Source organism: Protomyctophum bolini, assembly GCF_963924005.1.
Source record: "Protomyctophum bolini genome assembly, chromosome: 7".
In the NCBI taxonomy this organism is placed as follows: Eukaryota; Metazoa; Chordata; class Actinopteri; order Myctophiformes; family Myctophidae; genus Protomyctophum; species Protomyctophum bolini.
The window spans coordinates 35,830,313-35,856,323 of record NC_137868.1 but is presented as its reverse complement, the minus strand read 5'-3'; the positions used below and the strand labels follow the sequence as shown (position 1 = coordinate 35,856,323).

Genomic DNA, 26,011 nt, shown 5'->3' with positions numbered 1-26,011 from the left:
GAATGAGGGATCCGTCACAGCCTGAGCTAGGTGGACAGTAACTGAGTAAATAAGTACTGTACTTACTGTAAGTACAGATTCTGAGGATTTGTACTTTACTCGAGTATTACTTTTTTTTCAATACTCTTACTCAAGTGCACTTCCAAGACAAATTATTGTTCTTTTACTCTTGTACATTTCTAGGAAGGCTGTAGAGTTCCACCTACCGAGTACTTTTAGGTTGGCCTTTTTGTAAGGGTCTATGACTGGCTTTCAGATGTCATGTGGCAGCATGTGTCTGTATAGGTTATTCTAATAAGTTGGTAAATCATTTCAAGAAGATTGTATCTATGTACTGTAGCTCATAGAAAATAGCGTCACAATGGGACACATTATAGATTGACTATTACCGGTACTTCTTTTTTTTAATAAAAAACTTTCAGTAAACTAACTGAAACGGTCCTACCTATACTCATCATTTCGTTCTCCATCTCCATGAATGTCTTTTCTAAATAAGAACCAGAAATGAGTCAATAAAAAATGTTTGCGCCGTCTGTGAAGCCTCCTTTATTAACTGTGTTCATGTACATGATTGCTTGCAGCCAAGCAATTATGGTTTCCTTATGAAGAACAGTTACTTGCACTTTTCTAATAACTACACTGCGTAATAAATGTTCAGACAAAGTATTTGTCATAATGTTATTTGTTATGCTATGTATATGCAATTCATAATATGTCATATATTCTTTCAACTCTTTTTGTGGGGGATGTGTGGATTTGGCGATGTGATGCATCACGCTTCATTGTACCAAACGTGTCTCCTGCTAACAGACATTCTGCTGGTGGGCTCTGAAATGAATCCTCACAGCAACGCAGGAGCTCTTCTTTCATCACAGTGGCTTCGTGTTTGAAGCCGTTTGGAGCATCAGATGTGTTTATGTGATGCATATGGATCGGGTTAACCAACGCTGTCGTTCGTAAATGTCCTGTGCCAGCGCCATATACCTGGCTGTTCTTTTTTCCTCCGCTTGTTCCTTTTGTAAGATGTATGTGCTGCTGTTAATGGCTTTTTGAGCGGCGTTAGCTGCTCCAACGTGTGGCGTTGTGTGCCCCCCGTGACATGTGGCAGCCAAGTCTATGGACTTTTATGTTATCCGTGTGTTTTTTGCTCTGTACCAGTTATGTATCAACATGGTGAAATTAAAACCTTGACTCTCATGTTCCCTCTCTCCCAGTGCCCCCGTCTCCCATAGCTCCACCCCAGCTGCTGCGCGCCGGCTCCACCTACCTGATCATCCAGCTCAACACCAACTCCATCCTGGGAGACGGCCCCATTATCAGGAAGGAGATCGAGTACCGCGCCAACCAGTCCCCGTGGTCGGAGGTGCACGCCGTCAACATGGTCACCTACAAGCTCTGGCACCTGGACCCGGACACGGAGTACCACATCAGCGTGCTGCTGACCCGGCCCGGGGAGGGGGGCACGGGACCGCCCGGACCACCGCTCGTTAGCAGGACCAAATGTGCAGGTGAGGTCGCAGACCCTGAGACGCTGTGCGCCTGAGCTGGGAGATACTCTGCTACGGGTCATTATGTATTGAGGACACAGCATTTTACTGCCAACCATGTTAGATCGCACCATTATTCACAAATGAAGATGGCTGAAAATGTGTCGTATCAGATACTTCCACATATTATATGTGCGCGTTTGGAAAGTTTCTGATGTGACACTTTTGCAGCCATACAAATTTGTGAACAATGTTATGTTAATGTCATTATATCTTATTTATTGCACAATTTATTTTACTTGTCACTCTCAGTTAAGTTTGTTATTGACAGATTAAGAGCGTTCCTGTGGGACAGCTTCATTCTGCTCGGCTAAATCATCCCATAAAGGATGTTTTTATAATAAAAAATCCTTCTTGACAGCCAGACACTCTCGCTTCTGTCACAGTTTCACTATAACACTGCATCTGTAGCAAGGATCCGCCAGGAACAAACACATTCAATCACACATTGGAACTGATCAGGTCCTCTTCTCATAAAACTATCTCAAAGGAAAAAGACACACTCACTATCAGTGCTTTGTGAACTTGTGAACCAATGTTGGTGGCGACATTGGTTTTATGCTAATTGAACAGATAACAGCTGGCTGGTTATTTTGGGATGGTGGACTGAAAGGTTCGGGAGCCTATGCCCTATAGGGCACACAGGGAGAACATGCAAACTCCACACAGAAAGGCCCTTTCGCCAACCCCACCTAGGGTACGGGTACTGATGGAGGAAAGAACACACCCACAGCGATCCCGGGCGGGAATCGAACCCTGACCTTCTAGCTGTGAGGCAACAGCAGGCAGCGGACTGTGCCAGGGGGCCACCGTGCCCCTATTTTGTTAGATTAATTTCACAGTAGAAAACACAGCCGCAGAGTCCCCAGTACATACTGACACATGAACTAGAACAATCACACTGAGACAGGACATATACACTTATTGACAGTCCATCACTTAAATACATGAATAAGATGACTCGATATTTTGCTGTTCCTGTATCAGTCAGGGCTCCACAAGTCGAACCTCAACCTCAATTAATTTCTCGCAACAATCAGTGAATCAATTGTCTTACTAACTGTGGGAGAACATGGGAGAACAAAGCCCTGTATGTGTACACACACACACAGGCCAATACAATGGAGAAGTCTCCTATTATCCAAAGGCCTGTTCCTTGTACGTCTTCCATGGTCATCAGTCTTTGTATGGCTGATGGTCTCCACCACCACCCCTCACATCCCTCCCAACCCTGCTCCACCTAAGCCTCTACAGCCCTCTCTGGTGACATATTAAAGCTATAGTCTCCTCTCTGGTGACATATTGAATATACTCTCCTCTCCCTACAGCTACACACAGCACTCATTCATCATCTCTTTCTATTTCTTCATTCAAGAGAAAGAGAGAGAGAGAGACAGACAGACAGACAGAGGAAAAACTAATGGGAAATGGCTTTCGCAGTCAGTTTGGATGCAATACAGTACAAGCTCGCTACAGAGGAGTTTCTTGCGTATTTTATTTCCTAGGCGATATGAAAGGTGTGAGAAAGTGATTGTATTTGAGTTTGTTTTGTGTTGCAACTTTGTTTGAGTGAATCAAGTACAATTATTGTTGTTTATTTGGAAAGCAATATGTTTGATTCTGATTTGAGTCAGTGATATGTGTAATTAATTATTATTTCTCTTAACATTGTATTTTTATGCAAAGAATGAAATAGGAAACAGGAATTTAGTAAGTCCCTTAGAATCATTTTCTTGCAGGGTATAAATGTGAACCATCACACAGTTGGTGTGGTTGGTTTGGTCAGTGCTGCTGGTCTTTAGCTCGGTGATGTGTTGTTTCCTGCTCTTCACTGTAATATCCTTACACTGCAAACTTCCTCCACCCGCTGTATCTCACCTTCTCCACTCTCCAGGAGACTCTAATCACCAGCTGGCTCCCAGAGCCACTGTGACCCTTCCTGCCCTCCTGACCATCTGGTGTACACCCCTCTCCATTGACCCCCACTCGGATGAATTTTAAAACACTGGCAAGAAGTTGCTCGGGTTGCTGTGGAGATCTTGGGCACGCAGTAATTAGCACAGTGAACAGAAGGGATTCTTGGACCGTCTCACTGTCGATGAAGACAAGCGAGCCTCCTCTCCAGAAGGAATATTGTTTTCCCTATAGGATGTTGGGGAGAACTCGGCTTGTGATTTGCTGAGACGGAGAGATAAATGACTCCGTCCACCACAGTGTGCCAACTCAGGCGATGCGTGCAGCGCGGCCACTCACTCACCTACTGTAGCAGCTACTGTAGCTCACTGACAAGCAGCCAGGTAGAGCCTAACCCCCACCCATAAACAATACAGGCTCCAGAAGAGTGTATGATGCTCTGCTGTGAGCGACCAAGATGTTTAATGGTCTGGAGTCCCTGCATGTTCCCTGCTCCCACACCCCTCCTCCTCCGAGTCGAGGAGGCGTGTCCTCATGTAGATGTTGTAAAGCTAATGGCTGTAAATGTGAACATGCCTGCCCGGCTGTGATGGCCGTCCAGGTGTGCTTGATGAGCCATCGCTGTGATTAACGCTGGCCACGTTAACGCAGCTTGAGTCACAGAGGAGAGGAGATGAGAGCTGGTTGCTGCAGGTGGTCTTAAACTGCATTAATGGACTTCCACCTGCTGCTGCTGCATGCTGCTGGGTCACTGAGCCTTCTGGAAAAGACCCCCCCAGTGGAGTTTCAATGAAATTAGCAACACACGTGCATCGGTTCCCGCACCGCATGTCGTTCATCATGTCAAGGCCCGTTGCCTGAATTTGAATTCCCCCATTCCCCTCATTCTCTGTTCATGCACAGTTGCACACGTTCGTGTGTGTGTGTGTGTGTGTGTGTGTGTGTGTGTGTGTGTGTGTGTGTGTGTGTGTGTGTGTGTGTGTGTGTGTGTGTGTGTGTGTGTGTGTGTGTGTGTGTGTGTGTGTGTGTGTGTGTGTGTGTGTGTGTGTGTGTGTGTGTGTGTGTGTGTGTGCGCGTGTGTGTGCGTTCAGTGGTTTCTATTGACGCATCTAGGACAACTACTATATGAGTGGTGCTGCTTGAAGGTCAAAGGTATACATTTCTCCTCTGAGCAAGCTTGTGTGCTCTATTGGCTCTATTGGCTCAGTGGTGAGAACGTGGGTTCGAAACCCCAGAATATCATGAAAGTTTCAAGTTTTTTGTCTCCACCAGGCCGAAGGAGAGAGTATGTTTTGCACTCCGTCCGTGTGTGTGTGAGTCCGTGTGTCCGTCCGTCTGTTACCAGCTAATCTCTCTTGTCCCATGTATCAGTGTGAGCAGGGCTAATAAACGACCCCCCAGATTTTCTTCATGTTGGTTTTGGCTTTGGTCCGTATAGTGGGACGGCTGCAGCTCTGCACTAGACTAGTAGACAAACTGGCTGAATGGCACAAAAGTCCAGTTGGAGAAAACCCACAATGAGCACACTGTGCCCTCTGTGGCGGTGCTTTCATCTGCTCTGTGGTTAAATGGCCGGCTCTGTTCGGCTCTCGAACCGTGCAGACTATCAATTGCACCATTTAGACAATCCCCAGTCACACTAAACAGTTGTTAGAACATTTCCTGCTCTGCCTACCAGTATACTGATTACCTGCCCGTCCATTCGTCCCCAAGGCTTTGGTCTGCAGCGGGCGCTGATCGATGCCCTGCTCATGTTTCTGGCCAGAATGAGATGCTCTCAAAGAGCACTTACTGATGGGTGCAATTCCAAACTGGACCCTGTAAAAAAAAAAAAAGTCAGTGTTTCTTTCTATACTCAACTGTACACGTTTTTTGTATTGACCTGCACTTCCGTTGAACTTCTACAAACTGTTAATACAATTTTCAATCAATCAATCAGACAGACAGACATGCAGACAGACAGACAATTACAATTAGGGTAGATGTGGGTGACTGCAGAGGACTGTTGCTTGCATGGTGCTGTTTGAAATTCACTTAAGAGGTTGAGAGCTCAGGGAATGGTATAAGAGCCAAGAGTAGAGATAAGACGTTTGTGTCTGATAAGGTTTAGCTGCTCATGAATGTATGTGAGCGCAAGTCCATTTATGTGTGTGTGTGTGTGTGTGTGTGTGTGTGTGTGTGTGTGTGTGTGTGTGTGTGTGTGTGTGTGTGTGTGTGTGTGTGTGTGTGTGTGTGTGTGTGTGTGTGTGTGTGTGTGTGTGTGTGTCTGCTTGTCAAGGGGCCACCCTCTCACTTGAATTCCCTTTGATTATCCTCTTTGTTGCTCATGGATGCATTATCAGCCTGATTTGAGCTCCCAGCTTTGGTCTACATTGTGGTGAGACTTCCTATGAGCTTCTGGAGCCCAAGTTTGTTAACTTCAGAGTCTCTGCTGATCTTTCTGTATGCCTCAGAGTCTGTGTGCTGATCTCTCTGTACGCCTCAGAGTCTGTGTGCTGATCTCTCTGTACGCCTCAGAGTCTGTGTGCTGATCTCTCCATACACCTGTGCATCTCTGCCACCTGTATCTCTGCTGTCTCCCCCCATCCTCCCTCAACCCCATTACATTACCCAACAGCCCTATTTAAAGAACTAAGCAATGACATAATATCATGTAAAGAATTAGGCAGATTGTGTTAATAATGATCATTGACAAAATGTCCTCATTGATGTGGTGCTGATGATGTCCTTGGCTCTACCCCCCACCCACCAGCTTGGATGTCTTAGTGAACACTGGCTGGTCTGTGTGACAGTGGATAGAGGCTCTCTGTACATCTCAGTCAGCCTTTCCATGGAGGGAGGAACTAAAAAGACAGCGCTGCTTGTTTCTGTTGGGTCTGAAGGTGGAGAGACAGGATTTAACCCTGCAGTGACTGGTCCAGCAATAACTCTGATAGTTCTAAAAAAATAAATCAGGCAGGGCCATCGCAATGTATGACCCAGCGATAAATGTGACCCAGAAAAAGTGTGACCACATCACCCCAGTTCTGGCCTCTCTTCACTGGCTCCCTGTCCAATGTGTCCATCATAGCATTGACTTTAAGCTGTTAGTTAACAGGTTGGATCCTCCATTTATCTGAACTCACAGCCCAGGCTGAGCAGTTGCTTCTGGTTTTGTGTAGAACTAGGCGAAAACAAACAAACAGAGGTTACCAATCCTTTGCCGTAGCTGCCCCTAGGGAATTTGACCCTACATATTCACTCTGGACGTCACACTGACATTATTATTATCTACTTTTTGTTTTAGGAACGTTCAGCCTCCAGACACAGAACTCTAACTACAGAATAGTCAGTTTGCCTGTCGACACAGAGGCGTATGGGGGGGGCTGTCTGTTTAATTAACGTAATTGGTGTGAGTTTCTGACATGTGTGACCGTGGGGATGTTGGCGGGATGCGCTGACAGGAGACGCCTGACCTCTGTCCTGGTGGGACAGTGGGGTGAACATGCGAACTGCTTTTATTATACAGGAGGGAAAATAAACTCGATGGGGAGTGGGGTAACCCATTTGTTATTGACGAGGAGTCACCTCATTAAAAGATTAATAGTAAATAGCCAATTATATGTTTATGTATTTACAACTCTCCTGAGTCTTTATACATTCGAAATATAATTAGTAATTGATTACTTCACATTTTACCCTTGAGACACGCATACCGTGTGCATGCGACATGCGTGTTTGTGCGTTTGTATGTGCGTGCGTGCGTGGAGTTAAATGAACTCTCTCCAGAATTTAAAGTGCAGGGGTTCAGCTCAGATGTGTTGTTGTAGCAGACCTGCAGTTTTCTGGGCGTATGGATGGTTCATGAAGTACCGGTAGTACAATATATCATGAAGGTATATTGGCCCTGAAAATATTCAATGCTTTAAAATAACAATACTATTTTTAAATTAATATATTCTTTGACAGACAGGGAGCCAGTGTAAACATCTAAGAACTTGTGATCCACTTTGAGCAGCAGCGTTCTGAATTCACTCTGCCTGATATATTCTTTAGATATCAGGAATGGAGATGCTATTAAATTAGCTGTTGTTGTAGCAAACCTGTGACATTTCAGTTTCAGGAAGGGTCTCCCGTGTTCTTTCTTCTGGTCCTACCTCAGTATTTCTTAATAATAATAATAATAAAGTTTTATTTATATAGCACCTTTTAAGAGCAAGTCACAGAGTGCTGAACAGAAAAATATATATAAAAACATAGCATGCATCAAAAAGGCATAGAATGCAATAGAAGAAATTTGTCGATAGAACACAACAGAAGATAACAATAAAAAAGTCGGAATTCACATGGGTAAGGGGTTAAACGCAGCTTTGTAAAAATTGAGTCTTTAGGAGCAATTTAAAAGGGGACACAGACTCGACAAGCCTGATCTCCAGGGGCAGGGTGTTCCAGAGTGACGGTGCCCGGATCGCCTACAGTTTTTTTGCAGCCTGATTTCATTGTAAGAAAGTCTTGGTGTCTTCTTTCTCTTCCTCTCCCTCCAGAACCCATGCGTGCGCTGCGGGGCCTCACGGCCACAGACATCCAGTCCCGTCAGCTGTCCCTGCAGTGGGAGACCTTGGCCTTCAACCTGACGCGCTGCCACACCTACTCTGTGTCCCTGTGCTACCGCTACACCACGGCGGGAGGCGGCGGCGGACACAACACCACCGTGCGCGAGTGCCTGGCGGTGGAGCGCAACGCCTCGCGCTTCACGCTGCGCGACCTGCCGCCCTACCATGGTGTCCATGTCCGCCTGTCCCTGGCCAACCCCGAGGGCAAGAAGGAGGGCCGAGAAGTCACCTTTCAGACGGACGAGGACAGTAAGTCATGATACAACATACCCTGTTGTTGCGACCGTACGTCACATTTACTATGAAAACCTGCATCTCCTGTTAGTCACGCAACCATATATGGTCACGCCTCGTGACATCACGCCTCGTGACACGATAGGCCACCGTATATGGCCTATCGTTAATAATAATAATATCTCCAAATATTAAGATCACGACACTGACCTCATTGAACCATACATGGAGAAGACTGGATTATCACCTAGATCTGCATATATGGAGCCGACCAGCAACTCTACATCTGACCTCAAACCTCAGACCCTTAGATCTCTATTAAGTGAATACAAATCCTTCAGTTTGATCTGTAGACAGTGCCTCAGTGTGAATACAGAATGTATTTATTTTCAAACATCATATCAACCTGCTTCAACAAAACAGTGGTTGAATTAAATTCAGTCTGATCCAGTACTTTCAACTGAGCCCTTTTTACCTTTTTCAGTTTGTAGTACTATAGTCAAAAATTGTCCAATTATACACTTGGAATAAATCACAAAGCACTTTTAAAATGGATAGACCACTCTGTTCGCACCTTGTCAACTTTCCTTTCATGTATACACCTCCATTCTTTTAAGCCTTCTTTTACCTATTTGATTATCTGTTCTCTTATAATGTGAGCTCAGCATTGCTGCAAATTAGTGCTGCCGTAATTGTCCCAAAATTGGATTCGGATATTCGTTTTAAAAACCCACGTGGATTCGAGCAATTCGACCCATTCGGATTTCGAATTAAATTCGAGCCATTCGGATTTTTTAATAATTATATTTACACCAATACAACCTTAGACATAACATTTAAGATCGCATTGCTGGCGCAACTCTCTCTCTCCGCGCATTGGTGTTGCTGAAAACTGAGATGGAACGGAACGCATACATTCTCCCTTCTCCAGTAACATTTTTTTCTTAAATGAGCAATCCTACCACACAGCCTTATCAAAACGAGGCACGGAGGCAGTGTTAATTCTGCTGCATTATTATTATCTGTGGACTGTCTGTGGGTCTGCTGCCGACGTTATGAAACTTTTTAGCTGGCTAGCGCCTATGCTCCGCTGTTATGCTCAAATTAGTGACCCTAAAGAATTCTGAGGCAACATGGCTGGAGACGAGGCAGCCAATCAGAACTGCGCTGCGCTGTATAGTCTATGTTTAGGAAATGTGCGAGGCAGCTGATTTATTCTTCAATGTATGCCGTTGTCGGCGTGTCGCATGGCAAATATAACTAATCTACAAGCTCACAAGTCACAACGCTTACCCATGGCACGGAAAACTAATAATAATAATAAATAAAAAAATATTTTTTATTATTATTTTTAATTCGAACCTTAATTTTATATATTCGGTTATTAATTAAAAAAATTGATTCGAATCTATATTCGGATATAGAATATTCGTTGGCAGCACTACTGCAAATGAGGGTTGGTTCCTCAGTGTGTTCTGGAGACTTCAATAACCATTGATTTAGCTACTGTAGAAGGCATTGTGTTTTTCTGCCTTCCAGCCTCACATGCCAGTACACCACTCTGTCACCACTTTGTTCTCCTGACCCCCAGAGGATCACTGGTTGCACAGGAACTATTTAGGACGGTGACTTCTAAGCTGAAATAACAAACAAAAGCCTTGTTTTTTTATCGGGCTTTTCATATAGGAATACTCACTCACTGTGAACAATGTGTTGCCACTTTAAAATTCTCAATGAAGGATTCTCAATGAAAACTAATAAAGAACTGGTTTTATCTGTGAACCTCCTGTGAGGTGGGAGAGCATTCTTGCACTTATTACTTATCTGGCATTATTACTTTGTGGCGTGGCAGATGGGCTGAAGGCAAAATCAATTCTTCCGTGAAAAAGACAAAACAAATACAATTCCTCGAGATTGGAAGCGGTGGAGGTTGAAAAAGCAAGTCAGAGAATGAAAGACCTCCAGACAGGCACAGATACGGGTTTTAAGGCGAGACACCCCAGGTGAATAGAGAAAAAAAGTTAAATAATAGCTATCACAATGAAACTTCTCCAGTTGATTACTTATATTAAAACTAAGATTTTTTTGTATTACAAGTTTTCTGAAATTATATGTTTAAATATGCAAATTAGGCATTATATGTGCTAATTTGCATACATTTCGGGACGATAAATCTGAAGATCGGATAAAGCCAGGTTCAAAATTATCATTTCATTTTGTTGACACATTAGAGACAAAGAAAATTACACATGGGATTTTTGATATCTCTAATTATCACTCCACAAATCAGAAAATAGTGTCAACAGGCATAAAAAACCCAATTTTCGGCATTTTTTTGGTATAAAATGTGATGTAAATCAGGCTGTGAATAATATATCAACAAATCCATGTGTAAATGTCTGCGGAATATAGTTATGAATAAGACTGGAACGTTTGGTGTATGTGAGTTCAACTGAAGTGTCCCAAGTATGAGGAAAACTCATTTTGAGAAAACGGCCTTTAAAGATTTGTATTGTAAAATTCCAAAACGTTTTATTTGAAGCCACTATTTTGAGACAAAATATCTCATTCAAACCTTGGCAACAACATATAATGGAATATATCATTGGAAAGGTCTGGACCCCGAGCTGACTGTGGTCTGATCCAAATATGGTCACTTCCTTTGTACCAACAACCAATCATGAAAATAGAGATGGTGGCTTTTCACCCCGAAAAACGAGCTGTCATTGGCTAAAATAAACTATCCAACTAAACATCTAAATCTGTATTTTTAATGTGTGTGTGTGTGTGTGTGTGTGTGTGTGTGTGTGTGTGTGTGTGTGTGTGTGTGTGTGTGTGTGTGTGTGTGCGTGCGTGTGCGTGTGCGTGTGCGCGTTCAAATTCTCTCAACTGAAACTCAGTTTTCTATAGTTTTCCTCTTTCTCTTTGAAACTATCCACTTACAGTATGTACAGTAGCTGCACCCTTTCATAAATAACACTTTCTAGACACTTTGATCAACACTACTTCACATATGCCTCACTCTGTTTAATGATTAGATGAGGATTTGTATGACATTATAATATTCTAGTCTTTCAGTCTGTTCTACTGTGTATGCTATGATTCTAGTATAATACTGTTATGGTCCATATGCACTCTGGGTGTTTTTCATGCCCTATATGTTGTGATCCATGACTGTGACACTGACATGTGTATGATTATTGACATGGTTTGATTGTTCTGGGATCAGCACCTCAATTTCATCACAAATGTTTGTTCTGACGATTCCTGGCAGTTCCCGGAGGCATCGCGCCTGATTCGCTGACCTTCACTCCGCTCGATGACATGATCTTCCTGAAGTGGGAGGAGCCAGTGGAGCCCAATGGCCTCATCACCCAATACGAGGTAAGCACTTATACTGTTTGACTTATATATTGTTTTGATTATGTTGACCATTCATTAAACCATTCATGTTAAACATGGCCAGCTGGGATGAAGCAGGACCAGAAGGGGGGGATTATGCCTCCATGCTGGCCTTGGAACGCCTCGAGATCCCCCAGTTAGAAGTGGCTAATGTGGCGGGAAAGAAAGTGGATGAGGATAGATGAATGCATATAGTCATGTCAGTATGAGCATGTTAGCGATAAGAAAACAGACAGTTATTATAGATGTCTATTTTTCGATTGATTGATTGATTGATGATAGCTTGGTTGATAGATAAAATCATTTTAGGTTATTTTTTACCAAGAATGGTGTTCACGTTCAATTGTATTGACCCGACCGAGTCTATCAACATCATGGTACAGTACAAGGTAATTTTGTCAGCACAAAATACCAGTGCAATGGTATTGGCCTTCAAAAATCCTTGAAGGCCAAAATCCTGTTTACTGTGTAACACTAAGGCACAGTAGACTACCCAGCCTGACATGACTTCACTACAGGAATCCAATTGCAACATCTTTCTTAAGAAGATTGTGAATTAAATGTTTAACTGTAGGATCATGGTCTGGTTTGCAGTTGTCTGGACGTGGTATTAACAGCTAGTGAGGCACCACCCTGTCTGCAACACAGCTATGGTCCTAGCACCATGTCACAACACTAAAACAGCTGACAGATAGCAACCGCTAATTGCCATTAGCATTTAATTACCCATGAAAGCAAACCGTTTTTTTTTTACTCGTCTAATTATTCACAAGGTAATGATTTAGTTTAAAATGTTCTGCTTTGTGCCTCTAACTTGTCGAAAAGCTCCACAAAAACCAGGCACTTACCTACCATTCCCTCCTTTCCACAATGTCACGTCAAGGATATTATTAAATCGGATTTGTAGTTTGACATTTAAAGTGGCGGCTGTACAGGTTTTTCTCTCTGTAGCGTGTTGAAGGCTAGAGCTGCAGAAATCCTCTTCAAGAAACTCAAGAAATTAATGTTAATTAATTAATGTTTCCAGTGGGAACACAGTGGGCTGTGTGTATTTAGTGTATTTAGTCACACAGACTGAAGGCGGTTGTCGATCTGCAACTGTGTGCACTCATGCACTATTACGCACATGAACACATGTACAAGGCAAGAAAACACAAACGTCTACTTCATGAACACACATCACACACATGATTTGTTGAAATGGGAAAACAGGCCAGATATTCCAGCGTAAAATATACGTACATAAAGTGCATGGTTATAAGAAATGGCAATGTAAGAATCAGCTAAAATAGCAGCAGATATAGTGACATAATCAAACATAAGCACATGCTCACACCTGTGCGTGCATGCAATGTCTTTAATGAGGTGCTGCTCTCAAACCACTAATGTATAGTCCTATATCCTCCTCCCTCTTGGCTGCTTCCAATAAGGCTGTCTCATTACAACACTATTTGAAAAAGTGAACGGGAAGCACCAAAGCACCTCTCTGGGAAAAGAAACCTAAAGTTTACCAAAGAGCCACTTTCAAAAGGACGCTTTAGCAGGAATAGTGTCCTCTTATCCATTAGAATGTATTAGCAGGACACAATCATTAGCCTTGTATAGCTTTATGGATAGCTCTGGGTTGTGTTACCCATATCACTTTACCATGCCAAGGTCAATGGAACCCTATTACTAGACTTTAGAATAAACCCATAAATAAACCCAGTCCAGTAGTCCACCCAAGGATTAAGCATTAAGCAAAGCTAAACAATGAATACATTGTAAGTGGAGTGAATAATACACAAAGATCAGTGGAAAGTTGTTGTTTTTTTGTGGCTTTCGCCTTTATTTTATATGTTTTATGGAGGGACAGCAGTAGGCTGACAGGAAATGGGGAGAGAGATGGGGGGAAGACATGCAGTAAAGGCTGTCGGGATCGGGAGTCGAACCCACGGCACACTGCCAGGCTGGATTACCAGCCAAGGTGCCTGGACCATTGAGCCATGGCCCAGGGACAGTTGTATTATGATGATGTTGTGGGGTTGCGGCTTGTTTGTACATGTAGTAGATATTAACAGAATAATTATATTATTTTAATAACATAACATGTAAGATGAGTATGTAACCAAGTGTATCAAAGGATTTACTTTTGGATGACTACGCCACCTTGAGATAATTCAAGGAATTAAACAGACCAGTAAACTGGGTTCCCCACAAATGCAAGTTTGTTATAATGACTTGAGACTTTGTTCCACAGAACGGAAATTTATTAATCAGTTAAGAGTATGAATACAAAACATCTATCATATATATATATAAGGCGTATACAAAACGTTTAATATCATATATATATATATAAGGCAAACAATCTCTTAAAAGCAGGTACACACTAATGATAAAAGGGGGAGGCGAGGTTACATTTGGGGCCAGTGGGGCCAATAGGCAAAATAGTTAAAAGGCTATAAGGGTGAACCAACCAACTAGAAAAACACACTAACCAATAAGACGACTAAGAAGCTAAAATAACAAATCACACGCACAGGCACAGCAAAGCACAGCACACAGCATACATGGAAACAACAGGAGCGACACCGTGGAAAGAGGTGCACAGCCAAACCTTAATCGTGGGCTAACGTGAGATCCCAGTGGTATAGCAACCCCTACGGCCAGTCAGCCAAACCGCCACTCGGCTCTCCTCGGCGTCCACATGAAACACTCGCCACCATGGGGGGGGGAAAACAACAAATTAACAACAGGAAACAGCTCAATAACCGAAAACAAACGAAATGGCTCAAATAACAGAAATGGCTCAAATAACAGAAATGGCTCAAATAACAGAAATGGCTCAAAATAAACTTAAACTAAACCAAACAAAACAAACTAAAACAAAACAGCAGTGGCTATATCTAGGGAAATGGAGACAAACACCCATTTAGTATAATATCACAAAACACAGCATCCAGTCAGAGCACCAAATTGTTTAACATGTATATGTACCTTCAAGTGTCTGTGTTCTGTCATGTTATCCTTCTGGTAAGTACATGGACTCGTCAACCGTGACCGAAAACCTGGGTAATAACAAAAATAATTAAAATGCTATATATATATATACACACATCTATATATATATACGCACACAATGCATCATGTCACTCACCCGGTCAGGGAAGAGAAAAGAAACCAACAACCTGGGTCGCAAAACCCACAGCCGAAACCACCACAACAAGCTGACATTTGGTTGCCGGCTGGGCATTTAAATACGTGATGACGATTGACGCAGTGTGTGAGGCTGCTGCGACGGTGGCCCCAAAGGCTCATTTCCAGCCGGCTACATTCACCCCCATTTTTTCTTTTATTGTCGTCCCGACAATAACCTAGTCTAACACCAAGGCCTGCTAAAAACTACTGCTGTGGAGCTGCTCACACCAGGTATCCGGGAGAGTGTAGCCGCACCCCCCATCGCCACTGGCAGATTATGAGGATTGGAGTGTTGTCCAGCTGTCTCCCGAGTCGACCTTCGTATGGCACCTGCTTCGCTAGGAGGGGCTGGTGGATACCCGGAGGTAGTTGGGGGGCTCAGCACTGGTTGATGTACGGGGGCAGTTGGGGGGCTCGGCACCGGTTGATGTACGGGGGCAGTTGGGGGGCTCGGCACCACCAACGGACCAGTGGGGGGGATGTCACTGGCTGGGACATCAACTGGACCTGGCCTCGTGGGATGAGCAGGGCCCACCATGACGTATAGCTCGTCGTCGTCGTCTTCGTCTCCCTCGTCCCTCCGGCCGCAGGACTTTTGGTTCACCATGGGTTGGGCAACAGGATGGCTGCCTGGTAACGGTTTAATCATGGAGCGGTTTACCTGCCGTGTTCGAGGCAAGTCCTGCTGTGGGGCTACGGTGTAAACGCAGCCACCTGGCTTAGGGGGCTTGATGACCTGATGGATGGCGGGAGCCCAAATGTCCTGGATCTTATTTCTCCCTCTGTTAGAGTGGTCCCGTAGGTAGACCAGCTGGCCAACTGGCAACACCTCTTCCTGGGCTCGTTGGTCTGCCCGGCCTTTCCTCTGTGCTGCTGCCACCTTCAGCCTTTCCCGGGCGGCCTCTGCTGCTATCCGGAGCCGTCGTTGATGTTCTCGAACCCAGTCACAGACGTCACCGGCAGCCGGCTCCGCTACCCGGCCCAGCAGGAAATCTACCGGGAGCTGGGGTTCCTGGCCAAACATCAGAAGGAATGGGGATGCACCAGTGGACTGGTGTGGCGTGGTGTTGTAGTTGAACAGCAGTTGTGGGAGGTACTCCGGCCAGCGGTGTTTCTGCTCCACGGGCAAGGTACGGAGTAGGTCGTGCAAAGTGCGGTTGAAACGCTCGCATTGTCCATTACCTTGTGGATGGTAAGGAGTGGTACGGGATTTGGTTATGCCATACATGGCACATAGTTGCTGGATAATGGTACTCTCAAAGTTTCTTCCCTGATCGGAATGGATCCGGCCTGGCACGCCGTACTTGTAGAACCATTCCTTGACGAGTACATCTGCCACTGTTGATGCTCTCTGGTCACGGGTTGGAATGGCCTGGGTAAACTTGGAAAATACATCAGTTAGGACCAGCACATGTTCCCTACCATCCCGGGCAGGTTCCAAACATGTAAAGTCAATAGCCAAGATTTGATTGGGTTTACACGCCAACAAGTGGCCCATAGGGGCCCTTACCCGAGGCTGGGTGTCCTTAGAGAGGCTGCACCGCTCGCACAGCTGGCACCACTGTTTGATGATCTTGAACATACCTGGCCAGTAGCACCGCTCCCGGATCAACTCAGTCGTCCGTTCCGCACCCTGGTGGCCATGGTTGTGGTGCAACTGGTGGAACACCTCCTCCCTCAGGCACCCAGGCAGAAGTAATTGGTGGACCTCACTCCCTCCATCTGGCCTTCGGCAAACCCTGTATAGCAGGCCGTCCTCCAGGGTGAGACGGTCCCATTGTCTTAATAGCCCCAGGGTTTCTGCAGAGAGACCTTGTCTCTCCATGCACCCCGGCCTACGACGTTCTTGCCAGAATGGGATGAGGGCACCGATGGCGGAATCCGCAGCCTGTAGGACAGCCAGGTCGGCATTCGTCCGTTCCGGTAGGGCAGAGATGGCTGCCTGGGTGGCTATCAGCGGTCTCCCCCCAGCGGCTCGTTGGACGGTCGCAGGTAACGGTGTTCCAGGACGGGGCTGAGGCTCCAGGGTAGCAGACGGGTCGGATTGCCTCGACAGGGCGTCTGCGTTCTGGTTAGTGCGTCCGGGGCGATAGCGGATGGTGTAGTCGAACACTGCCAACTCCGACTCCCAGCGTTGCTCTATGGCGCCCAGATTTGCGGTCTGCAGGTGACTCAGTGGGTTGTTGTCCGTCCAGACTACACATTTCTGGCTCAGCAGGTACTCTCTGAATTTTTTGGTCATGGCCCATCTCATTCCCAGAAATTCTAACTTCATGGAACTGTACCTCTTTTCTGCAGGGTCTAGGCTGCGACTGGCATAGGCAATAGGCCTGACTTTCCCTTCTTGTTCCTGAGAGAGGACGGCTCCCAAACCTGCATGGCTCGCATCCACCTCTAAGATGAAAGGGAGGGAGAAGTTAGCATAAGCTAGTACAGGAGAGGACACAAGCTTTGTCTTGAGGCCATCAAAACTTTGCTGGCACTGTTCAGTCCACACCCCCCGCAAGGAAACCCCACGACCCCTTCTGTTCTTCGTCCCCGTCAGGTCAGCCACCAGTCGATGGAGTGGTGATGCCAGCTTTGCGAATCCCTCCACATACCTCCTATAGTAGCTCCCGAAACCTAGAAAAGACCTTAGTTCAGGGACATTTGACGGAGTTGGCCAGGCCGCGACAGCCGCTATCTTCTTTGGATCGGTAGCCACCCCTGCGGAGGATATTACATGTCCCAGGTACTGTACCTCCTTTTTAAAGAAATGGCACTTTTCAAGCTTGACCTTGAGACCCTCCCTCTGCAGGCGACTCAGGACCAGGTCCAAACGGCTGATGTGCTCATCTACTGTGGATGAGAAAACAACAATGTCATCAATGTACAATAAGAGTGACTGACAGTGTTGGTCCCCAAACATCCTCTCCATCAAACGTTGGAAGGTACTGGGGGCATTGCACAACCCAAAGGGCATTCGCTGGAACTCAAACAGGCCGAAAGGGGTGCAAAAAGCAGTCTTCTGTTTGTCCTGCTCTGTCACCGGGACCTGGTGGTAACCACTAGCCAGATCCATGGTGGAAAACCACTTCGCTCCCGACAGGGCGTCTAGTGATTCCTCAATACGTGGTAGGGGGAAGGCATCCTTCCGGGTCTTTCCATTGAGCTGCCTGTAGTCAACGCAGAGGCGGAGACTTCGATCCTTCTTCCTAACCAGGACGATAGGGGAAGCATAGGGGCTACAACTCTCCCGGATAATCTGGCCATCCAACAACTGACGGATATGAGCCTTGACCTCCTCATAATCACAGGGGGGTATTCTCCTATACCTCTGTCTGATGGGAACATCATCTACTAAAGGTATGTCATGTGTTATGAGGTTAGTGCAGCCCAAATCACTTTCACAAGTAGCAAACACAGACTGGTAGTCGAGTAATAGTGACCTTACCGGCTCTTGGTCTGTGTCAGGCAGGTCAGACAGGTCCATACTCTCTATCTGGTTGACCATGGGGCTGGGCTGGCTGACTTGTGAAAAGGATGTAGCTGTCACCCCCACTGGCTCCTGTACTTCAGTAGATACCCCTGGGGGCAGACTGACGATCTGGGCCTGTATTAACACACCTATGGGTTGGCGGGGGTGTAAGGTGACACAGTTCTCAGCTACGTTTATCACAGGGACATAGACAGTGTTTCGGATAACCGTTACCATAGCTGGGGAAACTAACACTCCTTCAGGGAGGCCCCCCCAGTTTACCAACGGTTCCAACAAGGCTTCTCCCTGGTTCCCACTTACATGAGAGGAGCAGGTTGCTGCCACTAACTTCATGGTACCCCCAGGTATGGTAACGGAAGTTTTGCCTCGGACTCGGGCCACCCCTGATCTGGTCTGCTCTGGTCTATTGTGGGCGTCGTGGCAATGCTGCAGGGCCTGTAACCAGGAGGTAGGGGAAAACTGAACAGCAGGTAGATTGAAAAGGGCCAGTCCATGCTGGCTAAAGAGCTGATAATAACATTCCCTAATGATGTTCATACCCAACACTCCGGGAAGCTCAGGAGGAGATACCTGGCCGGGAGGGTCCCTCACAATCAAAACACCCCGCTGTGGTATTATCTTGCCCAACACCTCAACATCTAGCTCTATGTAGCCTACATATGGTATCTCTAAACCATTGGCAGCCCGGAGTTGCAACCAGCGACAAGAACGAGGGGCCCCTTGAAAATGTTCTAAAAAGAAACTTTCCCTGATGGTGGTTACCATTGAACCCGTGTCTAGTAGACAGTTCACTGTTACCCCTCCCATGCTCATGGATACTCTAGGACATGTACCTACCAAACTAGAGGCCTCAGGTTGGTTGGTGGCACTTTGGGTATTTGAGCCGACGTCGCCCCCCTCTGATGTATGGCTCTGTACATCAGTGGGTGCTAGTTTTCCGCCTGGTGAGAAGCGGAGGAAACTGCTGCTCTGGGCTGGTACCCCTGTGGTTGCTGGTTAGCGGGAATAACACGTACATTATCACATTCTCTGGCATAGTGGCCTGGTTTCTGGCAGCGCCTACATATGACAGGACCTGAGTAAGGTTGGAATTGTCTAGGTGCTGGCTGAGTTGGTTTGGGGGGCGACCGTAGTGCTAGACGGCTTTGAGTAAGTGTATTTAGCTGCTCTTGTTGCATTTTTAACATGTTTCTCATCTCTGCCATCTCTACACTACCAGGGCTGCTAGGCCCCTCACCCACCCGCTGTGCTAGAAGGCTTTGAGTAAGTGTATTTAGCTGCGCTTGTTGCATTTTTAACATGTTTTTCATCTCTGCCATCTCTGAGCTACCAGGGCTGCTAGGCCCATCACCCACCCTCTGAATAGCACACAAGGCCGGGAGAGAATAACTCCTACCTCTAGGCTCATCTGGACGCCCCTCCCGTTCCCAACGAATGGCCTCAGCTCTTATCTGTAGTAGGGAATAATAGGGATACTGGCGTATAACACGTTTTAACTCTCTACGGAGGTCAGGGTCACAAACATGTTCTACAAACTGGTCACGTAGCAAGGTAGTAGCATTGGGCATTCCATCTGGGGCACAACGTTCTATTTTCTCCATGAGACAATACAGGGCATGAGAAAACTCTTGTAGTGATTCTCCCTCCCGCTGCTTCCTAGAGAAGAAACTCTCCTGAAGAGAAACATAGGTTTTAGAGCAGCCATACAGGTCTTGAAGAACAGACAATATCCTATCGGGGTCTTCCCTGTCTGCCTTGGGCCCATACCTAATTTCATCCTTTGCCTCTCCCTCCAAATGATCGTAGATGAAATAGGCCTGATCAATAGGCCTAAGGTGTCGAGCCCTAACAGTTGCCTTCACTTCCTCTGCCCAATCCTCTACCGGGATCCCTGAAGTCCCCCTAAATGAAGGACACTTTCTTTCTCTGGGAACATGATATAGCAGACGCTCGGCAGGTAAAATGTCTGTGTTAGAAACATCACAAGTGACGCTGCTGCGTCCCGGTGCTGGCTGAGGAGCAGGAGCCCCTGCCCGTGAAGCAGTAGCCTCTGCCTGTTCAATCAGTGAGTCCTTGTCAGCCTGTAGTTGGCGCACCAACTCCCTCAGTTCCAGTTCATTGGCCATGGCCACCAGTCAAAACCAGCCTAATCAGACACTTGACGTCAATCAGGGCAATGGACGCAATCAGCTGGTCCCCCGTAGCACCAACTGCTGTTTTGTTATATAAATATAAACAATAAAGTCATTTCAACAAAAGAAGAAAAAAAAAAATTGAGCCATTTCCAACACAAAAAAGAAATAAGTAAAAATGAACAGATGTCTCAAGTGCCTTATTAAGTCCTGCCGACTGCGACAGATTGTAACCAAGTGTATCAAAGGATTTACTTTTGGATGACTACGCCACCTTGAGATAATTCAAGGAATTAAACAGACCAGTAAACTGGGTTCCCCACAAATGCAAGTTTGTTATAATGACTTGAGACTTTGTTCCACAGAACGGAAATTTATTAATCAGTTAAGAGTATGAATACAAAACATCTATCATATATATATATAAGGCGTATACAAAACGTTTAATATCATATATATATATATAAGGCAAACAATCTCTTAAAAGCAGGTACACACTAATGATAAAAGGGGGAGGCGAGGTTACATTTGGGGCCAGTGGGGCCAATAGGCAAAATAGTTAAAAGGCTATAAGGGTGAACCAACCAACTAGAAAAACACACTAACCAATAAGACGACTAAGAAGCTAAAATAACAAATCACACGCACAGGCACAGCAAAGCACAGCACACAGCATACATGGAAACAACAGGAGCGACACCGTGGAAAGAGGTGCACAGCCAAACCTTAATCGTGGGCTAACGTGAGATCCCAGTGGTATAGCAACCCCTACGGCCAGTCAGCCAAACCGCCACTCGGCTCTCCTCGGCGTCCACATGAAACACTCGCCACCATGGGGGGGGGAAAACAACAAATTAACAACAGGAAACAGCTCAATAACCGAAAACAAACGAAATGGCTCAAATAACAGAAATGGCTCAAATAACAGAAATGGCTCAAATAACAGAAATGGCTCAAAATAAACTTAAACTAAACCAAACAAAACAAACTAAAACAAAACAGCAGTGGCTATATCTAGGGAAATGGAGACAAACACCCATTTAGTATAATATCACAAAACACAGCATCCAGTCAGAGCACCAAATTGTTTAACATGTATATGTACCTTCAAGTGTCTGTGTTCTGTCATGTTATCCTTCTGGTAAGTACATGGACTCGTCAACCGTGACCGAAAACCTGGGTAATAACAAAAATAATTAAAATGCTATATATATATATACACACATCTATATATATATACGCACACAATGCATCATGTCACTCACCCGGTCAGGGAAGAGAAAAGAAACCAACAACCTGGGTCGCAAAACCCACAGCCGAAACCACCACAACAAGCTGACATTTGGTTGCCGGCTGGGCATTTAAATACGTGATGACGATTGACGCAGTGTGTGAGGCTGCTGCGACGGTGGCCCCAAAGGCTCATTTCCAGCCGGCTACAAGTAGATAACGGAACATCAAACTGTGATCATCTCCAAATGTAAGGTTGTTGTTGACTGATGATGTTGTCACGGGAAGATAAGATATAACTTTGAATGTGTATACATTTGGTAGAACAATCATAAGATGAGTTAGGATGTCTTACTTTGGAGTAAGTTTTAATGACGTTACTCCATCTCTTCCTGTCTGACCTCAGATCACTTACCAGAGCATCGAGTCGTCTGACCCGGGCATCAACGTGCCGGGTCCCAGGAGAACGGTGTCCAAGCTGCGGAACGAGACCTACCACATGTTCTCCAACCTTCACTCTGGGACCACCTACCTGATCTCCGTCCGAGCCCGCACAGCCAAGGGCTTCGGCCAGACCGCCCTGACAGAAATCACCACCAACATCTCTGGTAGAGTAGCACACAGTCACTCTGACATCACCACCAACATCTCTGGTAGAGTAGAACACAGTCACTCTGACATCACCACCAACATCTCTGCTAGAGTAGCACACAGTCACTCTGACATCACCACCAACATCTCTGCTAGAGTAGCACACAATCACGCTCTGAATTGATTCTGGTCAATATGTACATGTGAGTGTTTTTGTGCACGTACAGTACATGCATGCACATGCACATGTGTGTGTTTGTGTAGATGAAGTAGCTTGTTTGTACATAGTTGTACTGCATGTATGAGTAATGTTTTTTATCTGCTTACTAAGACACCCCCTTATTTATGTTCCCTGTTTGACCGTTGGCACTCCTTAGTCCAGACACACACACACACACACACACACACACACACACACACACACACACACTCACTCACAGGACTGCCTTGTACTCCACATCCTAAAAGGAACTGTTAGCTACAGCTTTGTGCTTTTATGACCCACTTACTGTTCCTGCAACTGCACCTTTACTCAAACTGCTAAATACTTGGACTCAATGCTCTTTCATTTAGATTAATGTTATTGTATTTAATTTCAGTTGTTTTTAACAGCCCTTGAAATGCAGGACATTCCCTCAACACATTCGTAAGGTTTAACGCTGCAATACGTGAGTCTTCCCCGGGATTCAAACCCTGGTTTCCTGCATGGGAGACCAAACATTTAACCAATTCTATAACAAATAAACTAATTGGCCAGAAGAGATATTGTGCTCATGAGCTTGAGGCAGTACTACTCATCAACCATTAGGTGCCCTAACTAACCTAGCCTATACCCACGGCCCTGATGTGTTCAACCCAGCCCTAACCTAGCCCTACCCACGGCCCTGATGTGTTCAACCCAGCCCTAACCTAGCCCTACCCACGGCCCTGATGTGTTCAACCCAGCCCTAACCTAGCCCTACCCACCAGTGCCGGTTCTAGGCCTTTTGAGGCCCTAGGCAACATATTATACAGAGCCCCCCCCCCCTGCTTTGCCACGCCGGATAAAAATGGTAAATTTGCCATGAAAATGCTTCAATCTGGTGCACTTTGAGATCAAAATTAAGAAGCTAGGTGGGGGCCACATATGTTTATAAACAAATCCCAAATGTTTATAAACAAATCCCAAATGTTTATAAACAAATCCCAAATGTTTATAAATGTAGTCCGTGAAATAGTGGATTAATTCGATATGATTAATCAGCAATGATACTCCAAAATCATAATAAAATGACTCTGGAATATTCAAGCTATTTCAGCGCATCACATCAAAAACGTCTCTCTGTCGGACGTGAGTTGTTGGACCGCTTGAATAAATGAAATGTAATAGAATTCCCTTTTGCATAATAACATTCAGATATACAGTAAATCATGAACCAAATAAACTGCTCCAACAAAATAGATTGTACTATCAAAAGGAGTGTTTATTAATATCGATTACTGGTTACAATGGCATAAAAACCACATAGCAATGAGCGAACACGTCACATGGATTAAAGAAGGCTACAGTAAGCAGCACAAGAATGGAAAAGAGGGTAGGAGGAGGAGAGTAACGCCTCGCAAAGAGAGAGAGGGCGTGTAGGCTTGGTGGGTAGAGTGGCATGAAGGCCTCAGTGTATCATAGTCTATAAAGAGAGCTCTTCTTTACAACTAGACTATATTATACGCCTAAGGTCCCTATCAAACCAAATGTCGTTTTGAGGCTAGATGTTCAATCAGTCCGACCCACCTGATTGTAAATATCAGCCTTCCACGGAGGTCCTCAAGCGTTCTGCATTGCCAGGAAAAGTTCACTTGGTCCAGGTGCAGCGCGCGAGAATTTACTTTTCTTCTTAAGTTAAAGTGTAACAAGTCATCACTGTCTCAGAGTAAAACTCGCATTAAACTGGTATATTAACAAGGACTGCTCTTAAGTCCTATAATCGCCGTTTAGACTAGGCGGTTGTCCTCAGGCCGGCTGCCTGTCTGTTGTCCTGCGCGTAGGCCAGCTGGGTGCTGCCTGCCGGTTGGAGTGGCCTCTCCGGAGAGCTACTGCGTAAAAGCGCAATCGACTGCATGTACTCGGGCCAGCCGACAGCCGTGCGTTGATTCGATCTGCTCGCAGAGCTTCGCTAGAAAAGAGCCATCCGAGTAAAAGCTTAGCCAGCCGGTGATGTGGCGACCTGCTCCTTAGAGCTATCGCCGTGAAAGAGCGTTGTGTCTTAGTTGACACCACATTATATTGGGAAAAGGGGTCTGACTGTTTCTCTTTTCCCAAAAACTGGTTTAAACCGGTTCTTAAGCTACTAACTTAAAGAACACAGTCAACAGTTCTTCATTAACAGTTTTACCACACGGGAAAAACATCCTGTGGTCATTATTCATTCTTATCTCCGTTGACCATCTCGCCTCTCGTGCTAACACAGATGCGCGCGTCGCGCACACACACACACGCACATACACACACACACACACACACACACACACACAATGCACACAAATGTCCACACTCAGCGTGCATGTCTGTTGGTGTTCGCGCTAGTTGCATGTGCCATGTGGCAGAGGGTCTCCCTGTTAGGGTCAGCATTTGGTCAAAAAGTCAACCTTGTGGTCACTTCAGATAGCGTGACAAATTGTCCGGTCTGGGTTTTGTCATACACCTGTACTCAGCAGTGTTAACAGGAAAAACGGATCTTTGGTGCTATGTCATCCTTTCATTGTTCAGCACAAATTGTGCCTTGTCAATTAACACCCCCCTCCTCACGCTACATAAACAAATCCCAAATGTTTATAAACAAATACCAAAATGTTTATAAACAAATCCCAAATCCCATGAGACTTGGTCCTACCCCCCCGACCATGAGACTTACTACAGGTCAACTGGTAGTGGTCCTACCCCCCCCCCCCCCCCCCCATGAGACTTACAAATCCCAAATGTTTATAAACAAATCCCAAATGTTTGTAAACAAATCCCAAATGTTTATAAACAAATCCCAAAATGTTTATAAACAAATCACAAATGTTTATAAACAAATCACAAATGTTTATAAACAAATACCAAAATGTTTATAAACAAATCCCAAATCCCTTGGTCCTACCCCCCCGACCATGAGACTTACTACAGGTCAACTAGTAGTGGTCCTACCCCCCCCCATGAGACTTACAAATCCCAAATGTTTATAAACAAATCCCAAATGTTTGTAAACAAATCCCAAATGTTTATAAACAAATCCCAAAATGTTTATAAACAAATCACAAATGTTTATAAACAAATCACAAATGTTTATAAACAAATACCAAAATGTTTATAAACAAATCCCAAATCCCTTGGTCCTACCCCCCCGACCAAGTACCCACGGCCCTGATGTGTTCAACCCAGCCCGGGCCCGTCCTGACAAAGGCACATTGATCGATTGAGTGCCTTCGTTGATGTAACTGTGTACTAAGTTAATTCAAATGCCATGTTTAATTCCCAGTTGCCACGGTGTACCTAGACATTTTTTAAATCATCTTTCTGAAAAATCATCGTTTCAGTAATAATAGTTATAGAAAATAAGCAATTGTTTGATAGAGAAAAAACAACCTGAAAGAAGTCAGACTCCACATAGGCTACACACCAACAATGCCTGTCATGGAAGACCGATGGAAGGACGTTGATCTCTCTCATTGTGAACTATAATTAGGGACGGAGAT

At 45.2% G+C, this 26,011-nt stretch overlaps 1 protein-coding gene across 1 annotated transcript in view; it reads left to right on the top strand.

The window, feature by feature from the left end:
• LOC308318998 (receptor-type tyrosine-protein phosphatase U-like) overlaps nt 1-26,011 on the top strand; it is a 148,395-nt gene that overhangs the window by 77,099 nt on the left and 45,285 nt on the right. The window contains exons 7-10 of the mRNA XM_080768773.1: nt 1,215-1,508; nt 7,985-8,302; nt 11,562-11,671; nt 22,116-22,317. Of these exons, the coding sequence (XP_080624899.1) occupies nt 1,215-1,508; nt 7,985-8,302; nt 11,562-11,671; nt 22,116-22,317 (924 nt within the window). The remainder of the gene's footprint in view (nt 1-1,214; nt 1,509-7,984; nt 8,303-11,561; nt 11,672-22,115; nt 22,318-26,011) is intronic.